This window comes from Verticillium alfalfae, genomic scaffold, assembly GCF_000150825.1.
Source record: "Verticillium alfalfae VaMs.102 supercont1.9 genomic scaffold, whole genome shotgun sequence".
NCBI lineage: Eukaryota > Fungi > Ascomycota > Sordariomycetes > Glomerellales > Plectosphaerellaceae > Verticillium > Verticillium alfalfae.
In genome coordinates, this window is record NW_003315030.1 from 39,418 (window position 1) to 58,319 (window position 18,902).

At 53.6% G+C, this 18,902-nt stretch overlaps 8 protein-coding genes across 8 annotated transcripts in view; 3 read left to right on the forward strand and 5 right to left on the reverse strand.

The window, feature by feature from the left end:
• Window positions 1-1,431, reverse strand: part of VDBG_06965 (predicted protein) — a gene marked incomplete at both ends in the record, with an annotated part of 2,131 nt that extends 700 nt beyond the window's left edge. The window contains 2 exons of the mRNA XM_003002348.1: window positions 96-370; window positions 1,159-1,431. Of these exons, the coding sequence (XP_003002394.1) occupies window positions 96-370; window positions 1,159-1,431 (548 nt within the window). The remainder of the gene's footprint in view (window positions 1-95; window positions 371-1,158) is intronic.
• A 1,797-nt stretch (window positions 1,432-3,228) lies between these two features.
• On the reverse strand, window positions 3,229-4,462 carry VDBG_06966 (conserved hypothetical protein; the record flags this gene model as incomplete). The annotated part of the gene is made up of 3 exons (XM_003002349.1): window positions 3,229-3,632; window positions 3,898-3,970; window positions 4,325-4,462. The coding sequence occupies 3 exons, from the start codon at window positions 4,460-4,462 to the stop codon at window positions 3,229-3,231; spliced, it is 615 nt and encodes a 204-aa protein (XP_003002395.1).
• A 331-nt stretch (window positions 4,463-4,793) lies between these two features.
• VDBG_06967 (conserved hypothetical protein) lies at window positions 4,794-5,903 on the forward strand (the record flags this gene model as incomplete). The annotated part of the gene is made up of 1 exon (XM_003002350.1): window positions 4,794-5,903. The coding sequence occupies one exon, from the start codon at window positions 4,923-4,925 to the stop codon at window positions 5,901-5,903; it is 981 nt and encodes a 326-aa protein (XP_003002396.1).
• A 670-nt stretch (window positions 5,904-6,573) lies between these two features.
• On the forward strand, window positions 6,574-9,074 carry VDBG_06968 (integral membrane protein; the record flags this gene model as incomplete). The annotated part of the gene is made up of 3 exons (XM_003002351.1): window positions 6,574-6,657; window positions 6,725-7,629; window positions 7,686-9,074. The coding sequence occupies 3 exons, from the start codon at window positions 6,574-6,576 to the stop codon at window positions 7,948-7,950; spliced, it is 1,254 nt and encodes a 417-aa protein (XP_003002397.1).
• Window positions 7,760-9,179, reverse strand: VDBG_06969 (yippee; the record flags this gene model as incomplete). Its single annotated transcript, XM_003002352.1, has 2 exons — window positions 7,760-8,513; window positions 8,606-9,179. The coding sequence occupies 2 exons, from the start codon at window positions 8,702-8,704 to the stop codon at window positions 8,280-8,282; spliced, it is 333 nt and encodes a 110-aa protein (XP_003002398.1).
• Window positions 9,180-9,890: 711 nt separating this feature from the next.
• Window positions 9,891-12,942, reverse strand: VDBG_06970 (ferric reductase transmembrane component 3; the record flags this gene model as incomplete). Its single annotated transcript, XM_003002353.1, has 5 exons — window positions 9,891-11,121; window positions 11,214-11,717; window positions 11,821-11,906; window positions 12,508-12,619; window positions 12,904-12,942. The coding sequence occupies 5 exons, from the start codon at window positions 12,940-12,942 to the stop codon at window positions 10,099-10,101; spliced, it is 1,764 nt and encodes a 587-aa protein (XP_003002399.1).
• Window positions 12,943-13,914: 972 nt separating this feature from the next.
• VDBG_06971 (predicted protein) lies at window positions 13,915-16,158 on the reverse strand (the record flags this gene model as incomplete). Its single annotated transcript, XM_003002354.1, has 1 exon — window positions 13,915-16,158. The coding sequence occupies one exon, from the start codon at window positions 16,156-16,158 to the stop codon at window positions 13,915-13,917; it is 2,244 nt and encodes a 747-aa protein (XP_003002400.1).
• Window positions 16,159-17,052: 894 nt separating this feature from the next.
• VDBG_06972 (conserved hypothetical protein) overlaps window positions 17,053-18,902 on the forward strand; it is a gene marked incomplete at both ends in the record, with an annotated part of 4,027 nt that continues 2,177 nt past the window's right edge. The window contains 4 exons of the mRNA XM_003002355.1: window positions 17,053-17,089; window positions 17,144-17,239; window positions 17,293-17,348; window positions 17,418-18,884. Coding sequence (XP_003002401.1) covers window positions 17,053-17,089; window positions 17,144-17,239; window positions 17,293-17,348; window positions 17,418-18,884 — 1,656 coding nt within the window. The remainder of the gene's footprint in view (window positions 17,090-17,143; window positions 17,240-17,292; window positions 17,349-17,417; window positions 18,885-18,902) is intronic.

Genomic DNA, 18,902 nt, shown 5'->3' on the forward strand with positions numbered 1-18,902 from the left:
ATTCGGGCAAGTCTTCGATTACTCGCCATGTGGGCGGATTCAAGATGAGGTCCTGGTGAGGAAGACTGGCAGACTGATAAGCGATGTGAGTTCACGATGAAGCGATGCTCAGTAGCTCCGTATTTGGTTCTGCGTCCTTGAAATCCTGATCTTCGTCGTTCTCAATAGTCATGTGTTCTTCGGCGCAAGCTGGCACGACTGACTGAGAGTGAGGGCGGTGAGGATCGGCGTACTGAGAGGAGAAGCAGAGAGCGATTTGTCGCAGATTGAGAATCCTCGAGTCGCGAGGCACAGTTGCCCGAGCAGGCGCCTGGCCCCGAAGGCGGTGCGCTGCAAGGAGCCACAGTCGCAACCAGGCAAAGTGCAAAGGCTAGAGATGAAGATGAGGCAAGGGCAGGCCCAGGTAACTAGATGCTCCTCTAAGAGCGGCTGGCACAACCTGCCAATCTGCTGAGACGTCGTGTTGGCTGGCTGTCGCGACTTGCTCCCCGGCACACTGTGAGAGTCAAAGAACTTCAATCGGGGAGAAGTATATGTGCGGTAAGGACAAGGTCGTATGGTGACCGCGTTCGAAAGCGCGACGAGTAGTGAGAAGCGTGACACGCAGGCCGTCCAAGTGATGGAGAGAGAGAGGGGGGGAAGAGAGAGACGGAGGGGCGATACAGAGTGAGCGCCTATGCCTGGGCCTCTAGATGTTGCCTACCTACCCTATGAACTTGCCTGCCTTGGGCTGCCCGCGGTGCGACAGAACTGGTGCGGTGTGCTGCTCGTTCCTCGCTCCTCACAGGGCAAATTGAAGGGCAGTCGCTACCTTCCCTCCCTGAACAGTGAGTGGTATGTACCCAGGCAGGGTAGGCAATGCGGGGGTGGAGGCGGAAGGGTGAGATAGAGAGGTACACTAACTCGGCGCTCTTACTTGGCAATGTCGCCCGCTCATCAGGGCGAGACCAAGTAGAGCAGTAACAAATCATGGGCTAGATGAGGCGAGAGGGTGGGGTGTGGGCACGAGGGCGCTTGCCAAGGCCAACCCCCGCCCTCCGTCTTCATGCTCAGCCAAGACTATGGCAGGGTCTACCTGCCACCTTCTTGCCTTGGTACCACGCTACCTGACCTGGCCTGAGGGACCCCTCGGGGTGCGCTGGAAGGGGGATGGTTTACCTTCCTGCCCTGAGCCCTGGGCACAGGGTACGCGGAGCCTCCCGCCTCGTGCCCACCGGCTTCTATCATGACACAGCTGCTTCCAGGAAGCGAGCGCGCTCCGGATTTGCGACCACTAGAATAACCACAGGGCGAGAAGGAGAAGAAAACACGTTGCGAAAGAATATCCGCATCGGTCGATTTACGCGCAATCTTCATGATATCTTGGCCAAGAAAATGGAGATGGGGAAAAGGCCACGGTGGTGGGAGGAGAGCCAGCCGGTAAGCAGGCATCGAGACCGGCACTCATCTGTTCTGTTGCGACCGTTGCCATGCCCGCGGCTAACGCTCCAGCCATCGACTCCACCTCGCATCTAAGCCTCACTCTTGGCATGTATTTCTTCCTGCGATTGGTGCACCCTTCAAGCACCCCGATTCTTCATGCTGCACAGCACGTAGGCACTCCACACTGAACCTTTTTGTTGCCCACCTTGCCCACCAACCTGTGAGCCCGCCAGTCCGTCACCTTGTGGTACCTAGAGTGAGCAGTCTGGTGTCTTCGGTGAGTGGTTTCCTGCACGGCAGCGGACCACTCTGTATCTGGGGCATGCGACATCGGCTCGAAGGAACCACTGAGCAGGGTGGGTGGGTGTGGCGGGCCAGAGAAATCTACTAAAGGTCAGGTGCTCAATTTGACGAGGGGCGGCACGTGGGTGAACATAGCTGCCAGCGAGAACATATACATAATAGTTCCCTGGCATCCTGCAGGTGCTTGATCGCAGAACTTCGGACATCTCTGAAGAAAAGAAGTACCTATATACCTGAGCAGTCGAAAGTGGAGTTCCGTTAACCTCACGTAAGGTAGCATACAGCGTAAAAGCGTGCGATCTTCACATGGGCATCGTACTCGTATTGGGCTCATTCGCTCTTACCTCAATTCTCTGAGCTTGAAGAAACGGCGAAAAGGCCCATTTGGAATTCCCCAGGAGACATGTGGTCCGTGGGACCGTAGGCAAAGCAGTCTGCTCCTTCGATCTATCCTGGTTTGTAATCGTAACTGCGCTCCTTGCGACCGTATTACGGTACATACCGCCGCACCACCCACTACCCCGAATAATGCCACTTTGCGCAGGAAGCGAGAGAAAGATATTACTTCCTTTGAGCCGGTGGGAAATCCGTCTCTTGTCAAAAGGGCCACTCATTCTGCTGTGTTCGAGGCTCGCTTTTGACTTTCGCTGAGCTTCGACGGTGCTTGATCTAGCCTCCGAACTCCATGTCCAACACTTCACTGTCTAATGGCCAGCGTTTGGCCCATGAGCATCATGTCTCAACAGCCGCTGTTGATATGCTGCCGTAAGAACGGAGCGGTATTACTGCCATCAACTTCGATTGAAGCCTCCTCGCGGTGTGCACCACCATAGCAACTCCAGACTCGCGCCGCGACCAAGTTCTACATTTGACTGTATACCCAGGGCTTGACAGCATCATTTTCTTAGTGTATGGCGAGGAAGAAGTAGACGTGAACGACAGAATCCTGGCTAAGTGCGGTGCAAATAGCGTAATCGAATTCGTCCAACTTGAGAGCAACCCAAGCCTACGTCCAGTCGTCGGTGATGCAAGACCACGCACCATTGTCTTTAGCGCACGACTCTCCGTGGGGGTATTGAGGACAACGTACTCTTCTACAGGTACCAACCACCCAGCGCTATCGGGTGTTCCATTTTGTTTGCCGGTTCACAACCCCATTTCATGTGACGATTGATCTACAGCAAGAACACTAGTAGTGCGTCGCTGCCTAGTGCTGGCCGAACTTCATCAAGCTCTGATATGTTGATGAGATAACAATTTGGTGCGGAACTGGTAGCAGAGCTGAGGCCGTCTAGGCTCTAGGCAGCCTGCCTCGAGCTATAATCTCATGCCTGGCAAGACAGTGCTCCCGTCCGACCTGTTTAGAGAGAACCGATTTTCGATTAGATAGCGTGGAGGCAAAGGAGGTTTTCTTCTTCTACCATAAACTCGAAAAAATCGTGGCGGCGTGCGAAAGATCCGTTGAGCAATGCATCGCATACCCCAGTCAAGGCTACGCCGATATCAGTTTTGTCGAGGCTTGACAATCCCATCGTGCACAAGATAATAGGATATGGTGGAATCAGCGTGTATGACGGCCACGAGTATCCTTTTGTGGCGCGCAGCACCTCTCCAATCTCGTCCGGAAGACAGCATATCCCGCTCCGCCGGTTGCACTACGGTCCCAGGTGGCAGCACGTCCAAAGTGTCGAATATAGCGGAGAATTTGCGAAGGGACAGCTTCTCAGTGATGTGAACTGGCACAACCCACTCAAATTCTGGCCGTTGTGCAGCCTCTGTGTCGACAGGTTGTCCGGACTGGAGGGCCTCGATCTGCTCGTCGGGGTGCACATAGATTCTGCGCGGGGGTAGGCCGCTCAGAGCAGGTCGGGGCAAATTACCATCGACGTTGTTGACAGGTGACTGAACTCGAATGTTTGTCCAGTCATGTTGGTCCCGAAGATTGTCGACTACCAAAGCAGTGAGGTGTGAGAAATGCAAAATGTGAGACTCCATAATACAAGACCACAATGTAGTCGGCCACGTGTGTTGTGTCTATGGAAGTGCTGAATGGTGAAATCTGCGTTCATCGGTTTCGGCAGGTTGGAAGCAGATCGGAGTGAAGTTCTTTCAGATGGTAGAGGGGCCTCTCTGGGCGATGTGGGTCCTGGTGAGATGTAGGGGCTTACTTACAGTGAGGCTGGTTCGTTACACACGGTACAGTCCGACGCCTCATGATCGGGCACTCAGGATGATACGGAACTACCTAATGGTGCATAAGGTACGGTTAGACGAACATGAGGCAGGTTCGCGGCCATAGGCGACTGTACCTCAATGATCCCAAAATTGTTATTTGAAAGTCATGGCAGGTTTTCTAGAGGAAGATCGCTCTTCCCTAAAACGCAGCGTCATTGAATAAACTTCGAGGTTCCTGAAGATCTGGAATAGAACCTTTCCTGAGTAGGCAGTACGTAGGTGGGCTGGTGAACATTGTGGCGGCCAGTCGGCGCCACAATAGCGGGAGCCTGGCTAGGTAGCAGGGGTAAGTCCCGATCTCAGATGCTGAATGGGAAACTTTGGTGCGATGGGAATTGTATCGCTGTGAAGGTTGAGCGCTTACTGTTTCATCGGTGACGACAACGATGACGGCTGTTTGCTGCAGTACCTCACAAATATTAAGCCTAATTGGATGACACCCCAGCTCACTGCCAAGAGCTACCTCATCACTCGTCATATCATCGACAGGCGTGTCTCTCATGATAACCTGCTTGTTCGCCTCCAGATTGTTTCCATAATACTTTTGTAGCAGCCCACTTTCCCTCGACTGCGTCAACAATCAAAAAGCCAACTGGAAACAATTCCTTAGTAGATTATCAGCGCGTCATCTCTACAAAGCTTCCACAGCCCGGGTCCGAAGTCAACCCCGCCCCCCTCCTCTCTATCACATATTAGCAGCTATCGTAGCGCCATCAAATAGCAGTCGAGGAGAATTCGGACGTCCCGTCCTACACACTCTCCTACCATACCACTTTATCAGCTCCGAAATCGAAACAAAATCCCATTGCACGAGTCGCCCGTCCATCTATAAAAGCACAGTTCACTGTATGACCGCGAGAAATGCGGTCATACCTGCACCGAACCTCCTAAACACAGCCAGCGTTGACAAGAATCCAAGCACCTCTCCCTCGGCGTCTGCTGCCAGGGCAAGGCAGGAGAACATGACCCACGCTGAACGGCTATCCCGGGGAGCCACTGCTACGGCCACTAATACCACCGAGCCATCTCTATCGGAGCCGTATCAGAATGGGTATCACTTCCCTCCACGACACTCCCTCAAAGAGTCGACACAACTTGGCGCCATTGCTCTTTGGAACTACGCATGTACTCCGCTTGGCTTCTTCGTCGTTCTATATGGGCTTCTGGTGGTAGCATGGGGGGGCAAGCTTTTCCTCCTACTCTGCAACGCAGCTCCAGCTATGTGCCATCCCTCTTGCGAGCATATTGACTCACCACGACGCAAGTGGATTGAGTGGGATTCGCAGATTGTCAATGCTCTGTTTTGCGTCACGGGCTTCGGCCTTGCTCCGTGGAGATTTCGCGACCTATTCTATCTATTGAAGTACCGTGTTGGTTCCAAAGACGAAGCCCTACGCCACCTGGCTGGCATTCATCGCAGTTGGTTTCGCCTCCATGGCTCAGATCGACTTCCTCCAAGGGTGGGGCCCCAAAGCACCAGCGAACTCTTCGAAGACCGACCACTCGTCAACGTTCCGTCGCCGGAGAGCAAGATTCCAGATGCACCGTTAACAGGTGTGCGCGCCGGGCCTACTCCGGAATGGAAGATGGACTTTGTCATATGGTTCATGGTCAGCAATACGTTTCTCCAATGTGGACTATCCGGCCTCATGTGGGGTATGAATCGTTACAACAGACCAGCTTGGGGCGTCGGACTGCTCGTTGCTCTAGCTTGTGGTGCTGCCGCTACTGGTGGGTTGATGATGTTCCACGAAGGGAAGAAAGTGAAGAGGATTGAAGGTGTACCAGTTAGCGATAAGGATGTGGAACAACTCACGAGAGACAAGGAGCTTGGCGTAACCCACTATAACAACATTAAGGACAAGAAACCAAAGGAGAAGAGGAAGAAAAGAAAAGTAAGGGAGGCTGAGGATAAAGAGGCCGCTCAGCCTAGCAGCGGTTAGACCAGAGCGATGTGGCCTCTACGTACTACATGAATACGAGCAAGCTTTCACCTGTTATACACCAACAGGAATGATTTTGGAGCATCGAGGAGCTTGGAGAAGAACTTTGGTAATGATCATCGACCCGCGTCGACAAGGAACTGTTTAACACCATAGGCTTTAGCTTATTTGATAAGGAATCCGCTTGCCACCTTTCTACCTCTGTGATCCATCCGCTGAATGATCTCCAAGGTAGCGAGGTACTCCTGGGTTAGCTACAAAGGGACCTACCTAAGGTAGGCAGATAGGTAGCTCATGTGGACCATTCAACCCATGCCTCGGGGTTGGGCGCATGACCCCCATCATGTGGTTGCTATCCAAGTCTATAATTGGCCACCAGTGGCAGAATTATGGGGGCTACCTGGACTAAGAATCCGACTCATACTCCACAACGCGATAAGCCTTAGATACAGGTACCGATGTCACCGTGAGGCGTGCTTGGACATCAACTGTTCCCCTCCCGCATTCGGCCCAGATCCAACCACTTCCACTTGCTCAACAAGAACGACAGCGCATGTTCAAACTGTCTGAAGACAAACTGCCGAAACAACTGGGTTAAAAACATTGAACAAGCGTCGGCAAGTCCTGCTTCAAGGCACCACAGTCCGGGCAAACTCGGCCGTACATCACCATGGCGGCACGGTCTATGATACCGTTCCTCGTGGGCATGATGCTTCTGACTGGTTGCTGTAACACTATCCTTACAAAGTACCAGGTCAGCGCTTTCTTGATCTCCGCTCATACTGCAACGATTGCTTTTTACTGACTCCTTGCGCCTTCAGGATATGCAATGCGTCCGAAATTGCGACCATCCCGACGTCTCGCGCCGCGCTTACTTCAACCAACCTGTCCTCCAGACAGCTCAAATGTTCGTCGGCGAGATGGGCTGCTGGTTGGTGGTTGGCATCATGGCGCTGTGGCGCCGTTACGTCTCTCGATCGACACCTCAAGGCGACGGATACGAGGCGGTTAGCACTGATGATACCCACGCCGATGAAGCGAGGGCAGCCCTCGTCAACGACACGAGTGATAGGGGCCCAGCGACAGACGACGAGATACCGGATTCTCCTAGGCTACGTGGTCGATTGCTTCTTCTCCTTGCTTTGCCGGCAGTTTCCGACATCTGCGGCACCACGCTTATGAACATTGGCCTGCTTCTTGTGGTGGCCTCTATCTATCAAATGACAAGAGGCGCGCTCGTTCTCTTTGTCGGACTCTTCAGTGTTGTATTCCTACGGCGACATCTCCATCTGTTTCAGTGGCTCTCTCTGGCAGGCGTCGTAACTGGTGTTGCCATTGTCGGCTTGGCTGGAGCCATTTATCACGAAGAAACCGATGACGAATTCAAGGGTGACGCGTCGCTCATGCAGACAGTCCCTACCTCAAGCGCCCTTCTTTCTGTCATTGGTGTCCTCCTCATTGCTGGAGCCCAAATCTTTACTGCTACCCAGTTTGTGCTGGAAGAGTGGATCCTAGAGCGTTGGGCGATTGAACCTATCCAGGTTGTCGGCTGGGAGGGTTTGTTTGGTTTCGTTGTCACACTCGTCGCTATGGTAGTTCTTCACGTCGCCGTGGGCAGTACAGATGCCGGTCGCTACGGCTTCTTTGACATGGCGGAGGGCTGGAGACAGATGACATCGGACAGAAGAATCGCCATCTCCAGTCTCCTGATTATGATCAGCATTGGGTAAGAGGTGTACGAGCTCTGCTACCATCTCACATTGTGCTGACAGTTTTCTTTAGCGGCTTTAACTTCTTCGGACTGTCCGTTACGAGAAGTGTCAGTGCAACCTCACGATCGACCATCGACACGTGCCGGACACTCTTCATCTGGATAGTGTCTCTCGGTCTTCGTTGGGAGACCTTCAAGTGGCTGCAGGTTGTTGGCTTTGCGCTGCTTGTCTACTTCACATTCGTCTTCAATGGCATTGTGCAGCCACCCTTCAAAGCGTTACGACCTGATGAGGAGATTGAAGAGCTGTTGCCAGAGGATCCTATTCAGCATTAGGCAGGGAGCCTCCGACGTTTATCAAGGAGAATAGAAGCAACAATCGAATTGAGAGAACGTGTTCACGCAAGCCGGACAATATTACGACATGCAAGTAACATCCCTTCCAAGATGCGCAGACACGGGTTCTCCTTACTCCTCGATGTTCGACATGAGGCAACCTTGTGCTTCATTTTCTAGATAAATACCGAATATTTATATCCTCAACTACTGCTCTTTCGATGTGACTCGAGGCCAATGTCGATGCGGGGTGGAGTGTAAGAACCCGAGTATGTTTGCCGTGAGCGACTGTCGACTCTAGGCCGGCCAGAGGTCCCATACAAGAAACCTCACGTCACATTGCAGAGAAGCTCCGCCTCCAGAATGAACTTGCCCTCCTTGTACTTCTCAGTAGTTTCGTACGCCTTGTCGTACTTCCATCCCACGGTCTCTTTGCACTGTCGGCAAGTGATATCACGGACGATATGCCTCCCAGTTGTCATATTGCGCTCGCTTGGCTCGCCCATGTCAATGTTCACGACATTATTGAATAGATAGGCTTTGCCGTGCTGGCCTCGAAAGTTCTGTCAAACCATCCGAAATCGTCAGCAAATGCGCGGCGTGGTCCGCTTAGCCAGGGAAGGGGGTTTCCCGAGGCTGGGGATCAAAGTCTCACTCGGCTGATTATGTCCTCATGATTGGCGAGGTGCGCTTTGCACGTCTTGCAGCCGTAGATTTTGCTGCTGTTGAGGTACGTGTTGTAGGCGAGGCCCATCTTCTACGTGTACTTGACTGAATGACGGGGAACAGCGCAGAGAAACTGAGCGCGGGGACAGTGATCGTGAGCTGCAACGCGGTTGTAATGGGACTTGATTGTATCCGCCAGGTTGCAGCTGCGCAAAGCGGGGATTCCTCGTCTGTTTATTGGCCTCCTTGAAAGCTCGGGTTCAAAGCTTGGTGCAATGTGTTCGCAATCTTCCCTGAAGGAGTGAGGCCAGTGCCGATTGTCGCTGCTAGGCTTGGGGAAGAGACAGAGAGGTGAGTACAAGCGAGGAGTAGGTTCATTAAGAATGACGACCCAGTTCAAGGTGCGTGCAAGCCCAAAGGATCGGAAGAGGAGCAGGAGGAAGACCGGGTCAAAACCCAAGGAATCTGTTCTGAAGACAAATCTGGTCTGAGAGTAAGAAAGCTTCTTCTACACAACCAGACAAGGGTTGTATGTAGGCAGTCCAGGTGGATGTTTGCTGCCTACCTTACCAAAGGAGGCAATAGCGAACTGCGGGGCGTGATGATTGCGGTTTAGATCCGACGGCTGTCACGGGGGCTACGTGAGTGAGCAGCTGACACCTACCTACTACTCCCTGACAGAGAAACAGCTTTAGGCCAAAAAGTCGCGTCATCCCGTTGGTGGGGATCTGGCTGAGACCCATTTATCGATAGGTATGTTGCAGTATACCGTATGACGCACTAATGTGGCTGACTGAGCACTAACTTGGAGGCGGGATGAGGTTACGACCACAAGAACTTGTGTCCTCCGAGTACTGCACCTAACTACCTACCAACTGAGCACTCGACAAGAAAAAAATGGTCCCACCAGAAGGCTCTACAGTAGATTTACTACGTGAAAGCGAGGCATGGATCGGACCTGACGGGGGGCTCTCTCATTCGGCGGAATAATTTTTGATACCTACCCAGTTGCCAGGGTGGCACCTCAGGTAGGCGGACACATGAGCAGGTACCCAGCGTCAGGAATATCAGGGCAACAGGAACCAAAGCAAGCAACTCAAGGAGGCTGTGGTACTATGGGAACCAACCATCGGTTAATCGGTCATGGTCATGCACACCCTGTCCATCCTGCTCTATCGGCCTCTGTGTGCATATTGCCTGCCGAGTGCCAAATATTTGATTCAAACCTATGGCGGACCGAACGTGGTGGAAAACACGGACAAACGGGACTAATGAATGTCGTCATTGGAAGAGGCACAAGCATAGCCATGACATGGCCTAGGTTGGATACAAAAAGTCCCTATATGTACAAAGTAACCCGCCCGTGTCGTCTCTACACTAGTCGGAACGAGATTCTGTCTTGCCCCCTGAAGCAAGACAACAAACAATGACCCTTGTTGGCGTTACCAAGAGAAAGCTTCCTCCACGAAGTCAATCTCGCCATCATACTGGCGAGCGCCGCACAGCGCGTCGCACGTCATCACTGAGAACACCAGGTCCACAAACGGTAACCCCCAGGGCACCGACCTGTTGCTCCATCTCAGCAGCCAACAGAGTATCAATGTTGGGTCTGCCAGGAAACATCTGAACCGTGGCAGAGGGGCTGTGTATTTCCTTGCTCGAGCGGGGCCTGCTCACGAAAAGCATGATGCGGAGGACATCTCGGCGTTTGTCCATGGCCAAGATTTGTGTCATCCACGGCCGGATCCATTCAAGATGTTCAGGGCTCTGGATGACCCACACCAATGTAATGCGCCTCGTGGCCACAGTTCCATTCGCGTAGCCGATGACGAGATCTCGCACGTGAGGCACTGCTTGTGTGATCCCGACACCACCAGCAAACAACATGACAGTGCCATAAGACTTCATGTTGTGCAACTCGCCGTACGGCCCTTCAACCATGCAGGTTGTGTGCATCTGGCCACGTGGGCACGCCGATGCCTTTTGGAGGAGCGTGTTGGTGAACCCTGTTCTTCCTCGGATAACAAATGATATGGTAGTCTTGCGCATCTCCAGAATATCCTGCCGGTTCATGGTAAGCTTCTCGGAGCTGAGGTCCTCGGCGTCTTCGCTCCAGGCCACAGAGAATGGATGCGATTGCAGGTAACTGAGTGACGGCATATACATGTAGGCATGTTGCCCAGGCCTGAAGGTCCATGGTCGGGCCATGTTGACGGTTACACGCACAGCATTGCCTGGAAGTGCCTCGACGAGCGCTTGGCTGCCACCTCGGCCGAAGTTGCCGTATATGACCCTGAAAACACGCCAAAGACGGTCCACGGCCCAGATGACAATGGCGGCAATCAAGTAGCGAAGCTGCGGGAGATCCTTGAGGTGGAGATGATACCACGTTCCCATGACAGCGAGAATGGCGAGGACAATGTGCAGAAGCTTGAATATTTCGTAAAAGGCGTGTCGGATAGGACTCCAAGCCTGGATGAAGATGGCGCAGAAACCACACGTTCCCTACACGCCGTTAGCATGCATAGCTCTCGAAGGGTTTAAAGCTCCCGCTACTCATGGCCTGAGGGGGCCCATGTGGCGATTAGAGAACTTACTAGGAAGCCCCAGAAGAAGGACGGTACAGCGAGAACGGTCTGGAAGCCAGCCTCCCAGCTTTTCGAGTGGGCTTGAGCGGACATGAATGCCATCGTGTGGGCAATAGCCTCGAGGATGACAATGCGACCAAACCAACGATGGAGAAGATTGAACGTGTCGAATGAGATACCCAGAAGATTGATGAGAGGATTGTTCCTGGCGGCCATGAGGAACAAGGGAATCATGTTGACGACAGCAAGGACACCAGTTCGGTTTCTAAAGGCTCTGGCGGCATCATCGTAAGTGGCTGCAAAGGGGATGTCGATACGAGAGGCACGTGAGCAAAGTAAAGTAGCCCAAACAAGAAGACCCAGCTGCAGGCGGGTGGGCAGGGTGCCCAACGTTGACGGCACTGCTTTAGCTGAAATTCCCGGTTTGTGGCGCTTGCTGAATATAGGAGCGTACATGACGTTCCTTCCTTGAAGAACGAAGAGCTTGGTTCGATGCCTCCAGCGGAAGTAGCGCTGCGAATCATTCTTAAGGCACGCAAACAGTTTCGAAACATATCGATGTAGTTGAGTCGAGAGTCTCCAAGCGATGAGGACAAATGGAGCAACCAGTCATAACGTAGTAGAGGTAGTTGCTGAGTGATGCATTGAGGGCAGATGCGGCGGCCTTTGGCGCGATCTCCTCAGGCGAATCTTTGCCCGGTCCTGCCATGGTTCTTAGGTCCGGTTGTAGATTATTGCGACTTTGATGAAGAACCAAGTCCGTCTCGGAATGTCGATTTGTCTACGAGTTGAGGATGATGTTGAGTGTGCAGGATCAAGATCGGAAAAAATAAACCAGTGCGAGCATGACCAGCAAGTCGGTTCGATAGAAGGTACAGCGAGCGGCGGTCGAGCAGAGCAGAACCAGACAGAGCAAAGTCAAAGCAGACCGAAAAGAGAGAACTGGAGTGGAGTAAAGTCGATGGAAGGTGAGTGTCGTAAGGCGTGCGGGAGGCCTGTCCCAAGAATTCAAGACTCACGGAGGGATTGGATGTGGGAAAGGAATGTGGATGACGGCGCAGCCAGTTTGATGAATAAGTACAAAAGGAAGGCAGATGGGGGGAAGATCTTTGAGCAGGCACCAGCGGAATGAGGTCGAGGGGATATACTTAGGTAGGTAGGGTGGGTAGGTAGCTTAGATACTTCAGGCCAGAGGTCGGGAAATGGGGCTAGTATTGATGGGCTCAACATCAAGTGGGGAGTGATAGGCGGCGTGTCTGGTGAGGTCTGGCAGGGCAAGAAACTAGGTAGGTACTGTACATACCATGATGAAAGTAGTGCTCAAGGAGCAGGTTGAGAGATGGACCACACGGCCCTGCCTTGGTTCTGGAGATGATTTCCGAGGATCGTGGCGGCGCGAGGGGGACGGGTGCCACCTACAAGGAAATGTTAATATATTCGAAGCGAGCAGTCAAAGCCCCCTGGCCCTGGCGGAGGTAACGAGGACGGCAGAAGCTCAGGGCACACGAAGCCACCTGCGATCGCTGCCAGGCATTGCGCCGTCGCTTGACTTCCATCTGGTCTCGTCTGTCAGTGGGACGTGTCAAGCAAACGTCTGTCAGGGGCGATGGGCACGAAAACTGAGTTGGGAGAATGGCGGGGAATACCAGGCATAGGCATGCTCGATCTCTCCGTTAGCGCGTCGGCATTCCCCTCAGACCTCGTCACAATGACCAATCGAGTTCTCAACATATGCCATCTCGAGCCGCTGTGTGGGTAGAGCGGGGTGGATCTGAACGGAGGTAACAGGGGTTCCCGGCCACCGATGCGCCGATGAAACAGCCGGACACTCGACGCGATGCAAGGTACGCTGGTCCAGGAGGCAGGCTCAGCCCGAAGGAGAGTAATGATCGGCACGCCTCTGCTCTCCCTTCTCCTTGTTCCTCGTAACTCCATGCTGCCAAGATGACGTTCCTGACACGCTCGATTCTTGCACCGACTCTCTGCTGTCTGCCATCTACATGGACGCCCACCTGATGATGCCTGCCTGATGTGAGTGGGCAATCAATGGCCTTACGGAGCTTACCTACGTGCTCGCTGCAAAGGTAGGCACTTAAGGTTGAACAGTCTATATAGTCTTAGGTTCGCAGATTTGTGAGGTCATCATTGGAAACCATGACTGCCTTGACCCTGCGTGGGCTGCAAGGTGCCCCGTCTTCGCCTCATCGCACAGTCTTGTTTCGCGGCGTTGCCAAGCCTGCATTTTGATTGAGGGAACGCCTCTTTCCCTCATACAATTGCGCACGCTGCTTGCATCTTTCTTGTTCGTGTCGCACCTTGCAACTGATCTAATTCTTTTGCCTCCGACACCCAACGGCTTTTCTGAGGATGATAGGCTGTCACGACAGCCCGAGGCACACATGACCCACCCCCTCCTCATCATATCCGCCCACTTGTTCTGAAACCTAGTTCCCTGAAGGCCTGGCCCTCGCTGACAGCAGAATGTTGGATTGGCCAGCTCCAGGTCCTGTCCTTGGCCCCTTTTTGAGAACCAGCATCGAGTACATGGTGTGCATGGCACGCTGATAGTGGTAACCTTCGCTCATGCCATTCGTCGTCCCGTTTGGGGCGCTCGGCCGGCCAACGTGGTGCGGTGCAGAAGAGACCAGCATCGAGTGATGCCTGGGTCTGTATTCTGCAAGATCTACTACGTACTCGATACGCGAGTCCCTCAGAATCCCAACTCATCGTCACTGACCCGCGCCTGTGCTTGTGGCTGTCGACCGCTGATGTCTTCCAGTGCCTGTCGCTTGGACTTTGGCCTCGCCGCCATCGCGGCCCTTTCCTTCTTCGTCACAACTGCAGCTGGAGTCCGAATCTGCTGCTTTGTTGGTGCAAGGACTTCTTGCACAGTGCCACCGACTTCCACCCGTCGTCTTCGTCTCCCCGCCGGCCCCTTGATATCCGCCATAGGATAACGACTGCAAGGCCGCTTGGGACTTGCCACCACCCATTCACTAATACCTTCCTCCCACCTGTATCCCACAAACGTGGCCTTGTTGACGCAATTCTGTTCCATCACAGAGTGGTGTGGGCCTGATACAACAGTGCTCATGCATTCAGCAAATGCAAGGTCGCGCAGGTCATGCGTCTTATGCGCCAGCAAGAAGGCCCCGTCCTGTCTGAGGCTCTCTAACCCAGGCAACCCGGCCTCTTCAAATTGGTCGCAGAGCTGTGAGAAGAAACGATGCGGCGCCACTGATGTCGTCCTTGCTGACGCGCGCGCGATGGAGCATGCCAGTCCTGCTGTGACATTGTACCGGCCGACGGTGAGTGTTTTGGGAAATCCCTTCCCTCCTCGAGGCCAGTGCTTTCTCACATCTAGCATGTGTCCGTCATTGGCTGCGTGGACATTGTCGAAACCTGCTGCTGAGACGACAAATATGGCAAGTTCGAGCATATACAGCGCATCGTCATTGCCCTTCCGACTTGTACCCCTGGCCAACGCTTCATGCAAAATGTAGACGACGCGATGGAGTGCATAATTCTGGACGTGGCTCGCCTCTTCGTCTGCTGCTTCTGCGAAGCATTTGTGCCCCTGCGCCACCATAGACATGGCAATAAGACCGCCCACCGCACTGGCAAGAGTCGAGAGACTATCGGTCATTGTCATGCATTGCGATCGTGGCGGCGATCGTGTAAGGCAAGCTAGAGATGCGACCGCAGCTGACGCATGTTGCAGGGCGTAAATGCTGGTTCTGGGCTCCGACACAGCCCACGATGCTGCTTTCCATAGGTTTGATAGGGCTTTAGTCGAGAGCCATTCAGCAGGAAGTTGCTTCGAAGACAGGAGCGACGACGTGCTGCGTGAGAGTCTTGACGCCATTGCCGGCTGTTCAATTGCTTCGACTACCAGAGATAACGAGGAGAGACGACTGTCTTCCCTCAGCTGACTTCGAAGTGATCGTGGGGCCGGGTAGGTTCGCTCAGCTGTCGTCTCAAATATCGTAGAAGCGTCCTCCGTGTAGCCGAACTGATTGTAGTGATGTGCGATGATGCCAGCAAAGACAGGCTCGATCAGTCCCTCTGTGATTGCCTCTCGGATCAACCAAAGTGCGTGTGCGCGCACCAGGGAGGCAAGGTATTTCCACCCAGCATCGGAGCCACTCATTTGCTCAAGGTCGGTGTATAAACGAGTCGTTGCACTTGGAGGAGTGAATAGCGAAGACGCTCCTGTTTTGGATGCGTTGTTGGTTTCCCATGCCTCAACGCCGGCAGCATACTCTGGGATCTTACGCAAACACATGTGCAGAAGAGACTTCTGGTTGGAAATAGAGTCAGGTGTCGCTGTCGTACGGAGGAGAGTGTCCAAGATTCGCAACATACTCTCGTAATGCACGTAGCGATGCTGAGCTACGGGCGACTGTGCTTTCCTCAAGCAGCCGATCGACGCAATGAGCGGTCCAGATTGCGTCGGACTGCCCGAGTAGGATATGGATCGGCTGCTCCTGTTGCGGGTGCCCTGACCGTCCTTACTTGCCTCGGTAGACACACCCTTCTCGGTTTTGACCAGCTTGGTCCGGCGGAAGATGGGAGTCTGCGGCATGGGACCACCGAGAGTTCGCGGCCGGTCCTCATGACCCCAGCGTGTCGTGTCAACGGCGCAATCAGCTCCGGTAGCCTGCCTTTTGGAATAGGTACGGCATGGTCTTTTTGTTTCGTGCAACTGGTCTCCGTCTGCTATCTTCCGCTTCTGCGACAACTTGGCAGAGCCGTTGAGGTTCTCAGCTTGTATGTGAGGGAACGTGCGCTCTTGAACATATATCTCCCTCCGTAGCGCAGCTATGCGATTCTGAAGGGGCCGCAGCAAACGATGACACCTCGTTGCAGTCCATGACAATCGTGACTTGTCAATTCGCGGTGATCGTGTCGCTGGTGATGCTTTTGATGACCGCGTAGTCGTAGAAGGCGACATTCTGGCGTGAGCCGATTTAGTATGAAAGCGGGCTCGAGGCCGCCACCATATGCATATGGTGTAGGCTGCGAGTAGAAATGATGTTATAGGTTGCGAATGGTTACTTGGATGCCAGAAGACCAAGAACAAGGGAGCGTCATCCCAGACGCGTCAGAAGCTAAGGACTCGAGAGGGGAAATGTAAGTTCGCTTGGAGCAAACATTCTTTCGTAAAAGGTCGTGTCGTCTATCGGCGTAAGTGAAGCTTAGGATCAACGACCGATGAACGAGGTGGTGTTTGGTCATGTCCCTTGTTTACTCAATTACCTATATTCATACTAGCGTCACCAGCCATGTTGAGGTCACACTGCATTGCAGGCGATGAACCGAGCTTGTGCCGGCACATTGCCGTGGAGCTTAGAGGCCCACAGATTGCCGCTTTCTAGGACACATGGTTGGCTAATGAAGCTCATGCGACGGCTTCGACCCGTGCACGCATTCCCTTTTTTCCCCGTCCTGGGTTCCTGATGCCCCAGAGGGAAGGGACCCAATAAGCGGTCCGGACTAAGCTACCTGGTACTCCAGCGACTGACGATGATTTTTTTCCCGTTCAGCGTTTCCCGAGTTTCGTCCATCATCCACCACCCCTTTCCACATCTCCACGCTTGTACATTCCCTTTGTCTGTCACAGGGAAGCCTAGAAGCTTGTGACAGTGTTTCTTAGTATTCGATTCATCTGCGCTAATCCCTTCTCCGGAGTTTTCGATTTGCTTACTGCCTGTACAACATCGAACTCATCATACTCCCCCAACACTTTACTGCCTTGCTTTACGCTTGGTCACAACACCGCACCAGTGGCACCGACTCTTCCCACCTCCTGGATTTGTAGCAGCTGCTACAAAATATCATCGTCGTCATGTCCTCCGAGAAAAACGAGGTTCCTGCTGGGTCGAGTGAGCAGGCAGTCTTCCCAAGTTTATATATTCCTATTCATTGACTCAATCCAGTCCCTGCCGCTGATGAAGTCGCACCTCAAGATGACGCTGGGCAGGATGCCGCGATTGCCGAAAACCATGTTGATCAGGAAGAGCACGCCGCTGAGGGTACGGCACAGTCTACTCACTGAGACTTGATAGCAAACTGACGTGACGACCAGCCCTCATCAACCTTACGATTGGCCTACCGCAAGAGCCCTCCTCCATGACGATCCTGGTATGCCCTACTGCTTGACGACTGCTTCCGGTTACCCTGTGACATCTTATCTAATAAGAAAAATGGCAGGTCTCACCCCAGGAGCAAGTTCACGAAGTTCGTCAGTCCATTATCGACTTGCCTGCGGCCTTCCGGTACACTTGCTTCCACCTCGAGCACAATGGCGAGCGCGTCAATGACTTCATCCCCATGTCCGAAGTTCCCGGCATTGCCGAAAACCCCAACGTGACGCTGGTTGAGGATCCCTATACCGAAAAGGAGGCCCGCATACATCTTGTTAGGATTCGTGAGCTCATCGGTGGTGCGGGCGACCGTGCCGATGTAGTCCAGGGTATCCTGCCCGGCCTGTCGCTCCTTGATTCTATCGATGTTACTGCGAAGCATGGCTCCGAGCGAAACGAAGATCAGCCGCCTGCTGAGCAGCCTGAACCACTGGCAGAGTCCACCTTCAGCTCTGCAGCTTCGATTTCTCACCTCCTACCGCCCCCACCCGACGATGCTCCCAAGACCATCAAGACCATCACGCTCTCGTCCTGGAACCCGCCCCCGTGCCATTTGAAACAAAGGGGGCACCTGCTCTACTTGATCATCACGACCAACGAAGGTGAACAGTTCCAGGTCACCGCACACGTTGGCGGCTTTTACGTCAACAAGTCTTCCAACAGCAAGTTCGATCCGCTACCGCGGCCGGCTCCTAAAGGACAGTCTGCCCACTCGCTGCTGAGCCTCCTCGAGCTCATATCTCCGTCCTTTGAGTCGAGCTTCAAGGCTCTGCAGGAGTTCAACAACCGCAAAGACCCTCTTGCCACGTTCCAGATTGCCAACGCTATCCCCGCAGCACCCTGGATTGTACCATCCACCACGTCGCCCCACTGCACACACCTCTCCGACCCTACTCGCTCCCAGGAGACGTACCTGATCGCGGGCGTGGACAATACTGACACGCTGCGGGACTGGAACGAGGAGTTCCAATCGGCGAAAGAATTGCCGAAAGAGACTGTCCAAGATCGAGTTTTCCGCGAAAGACTCCTTTCCAAGCTCTTCGCTGATTACAACGACGCTGCCACCCGCGGTGCGGTCCTGGTAGCTCGTGGCGAAATCCCACCTCTTAACCCTACAGAATGCAAGGATGCCCAAATTTTTGTTTACAACAACGTTTTCTTCTCCTTCGGAGCCGACGGTGTGGGCACGTTCACTTCAGAGGGCGGAGATGAAGCTGCACGGGTCGCCACTGGCAAGGACGTCGCAGGCGTAAGGCTAGTGAACCAGCTGGACGTTGACGGCCTGTTCACTACTGCAACAGTTGTCGTCGACTACCTCGGAAAGCGCATCGTTGGCCAGAGTATTGTTCCCGGTATTTTCAAACCCCGCGAGCCTGGCGAGAATCAAATCGACTACGGCGCTGTGGAAGGCAAGGATATTGTAGCTGCGGATGATCGCTTCGTCTCGGTCTTTGAGAAAATATCCCGTGCGTTGAGGGGTAAGAAACATCCAGTATGGGACAAGGAGAGCAAACGCATTGACTTCGAGGCGAGTGTTGAGACCAAGGCTTGA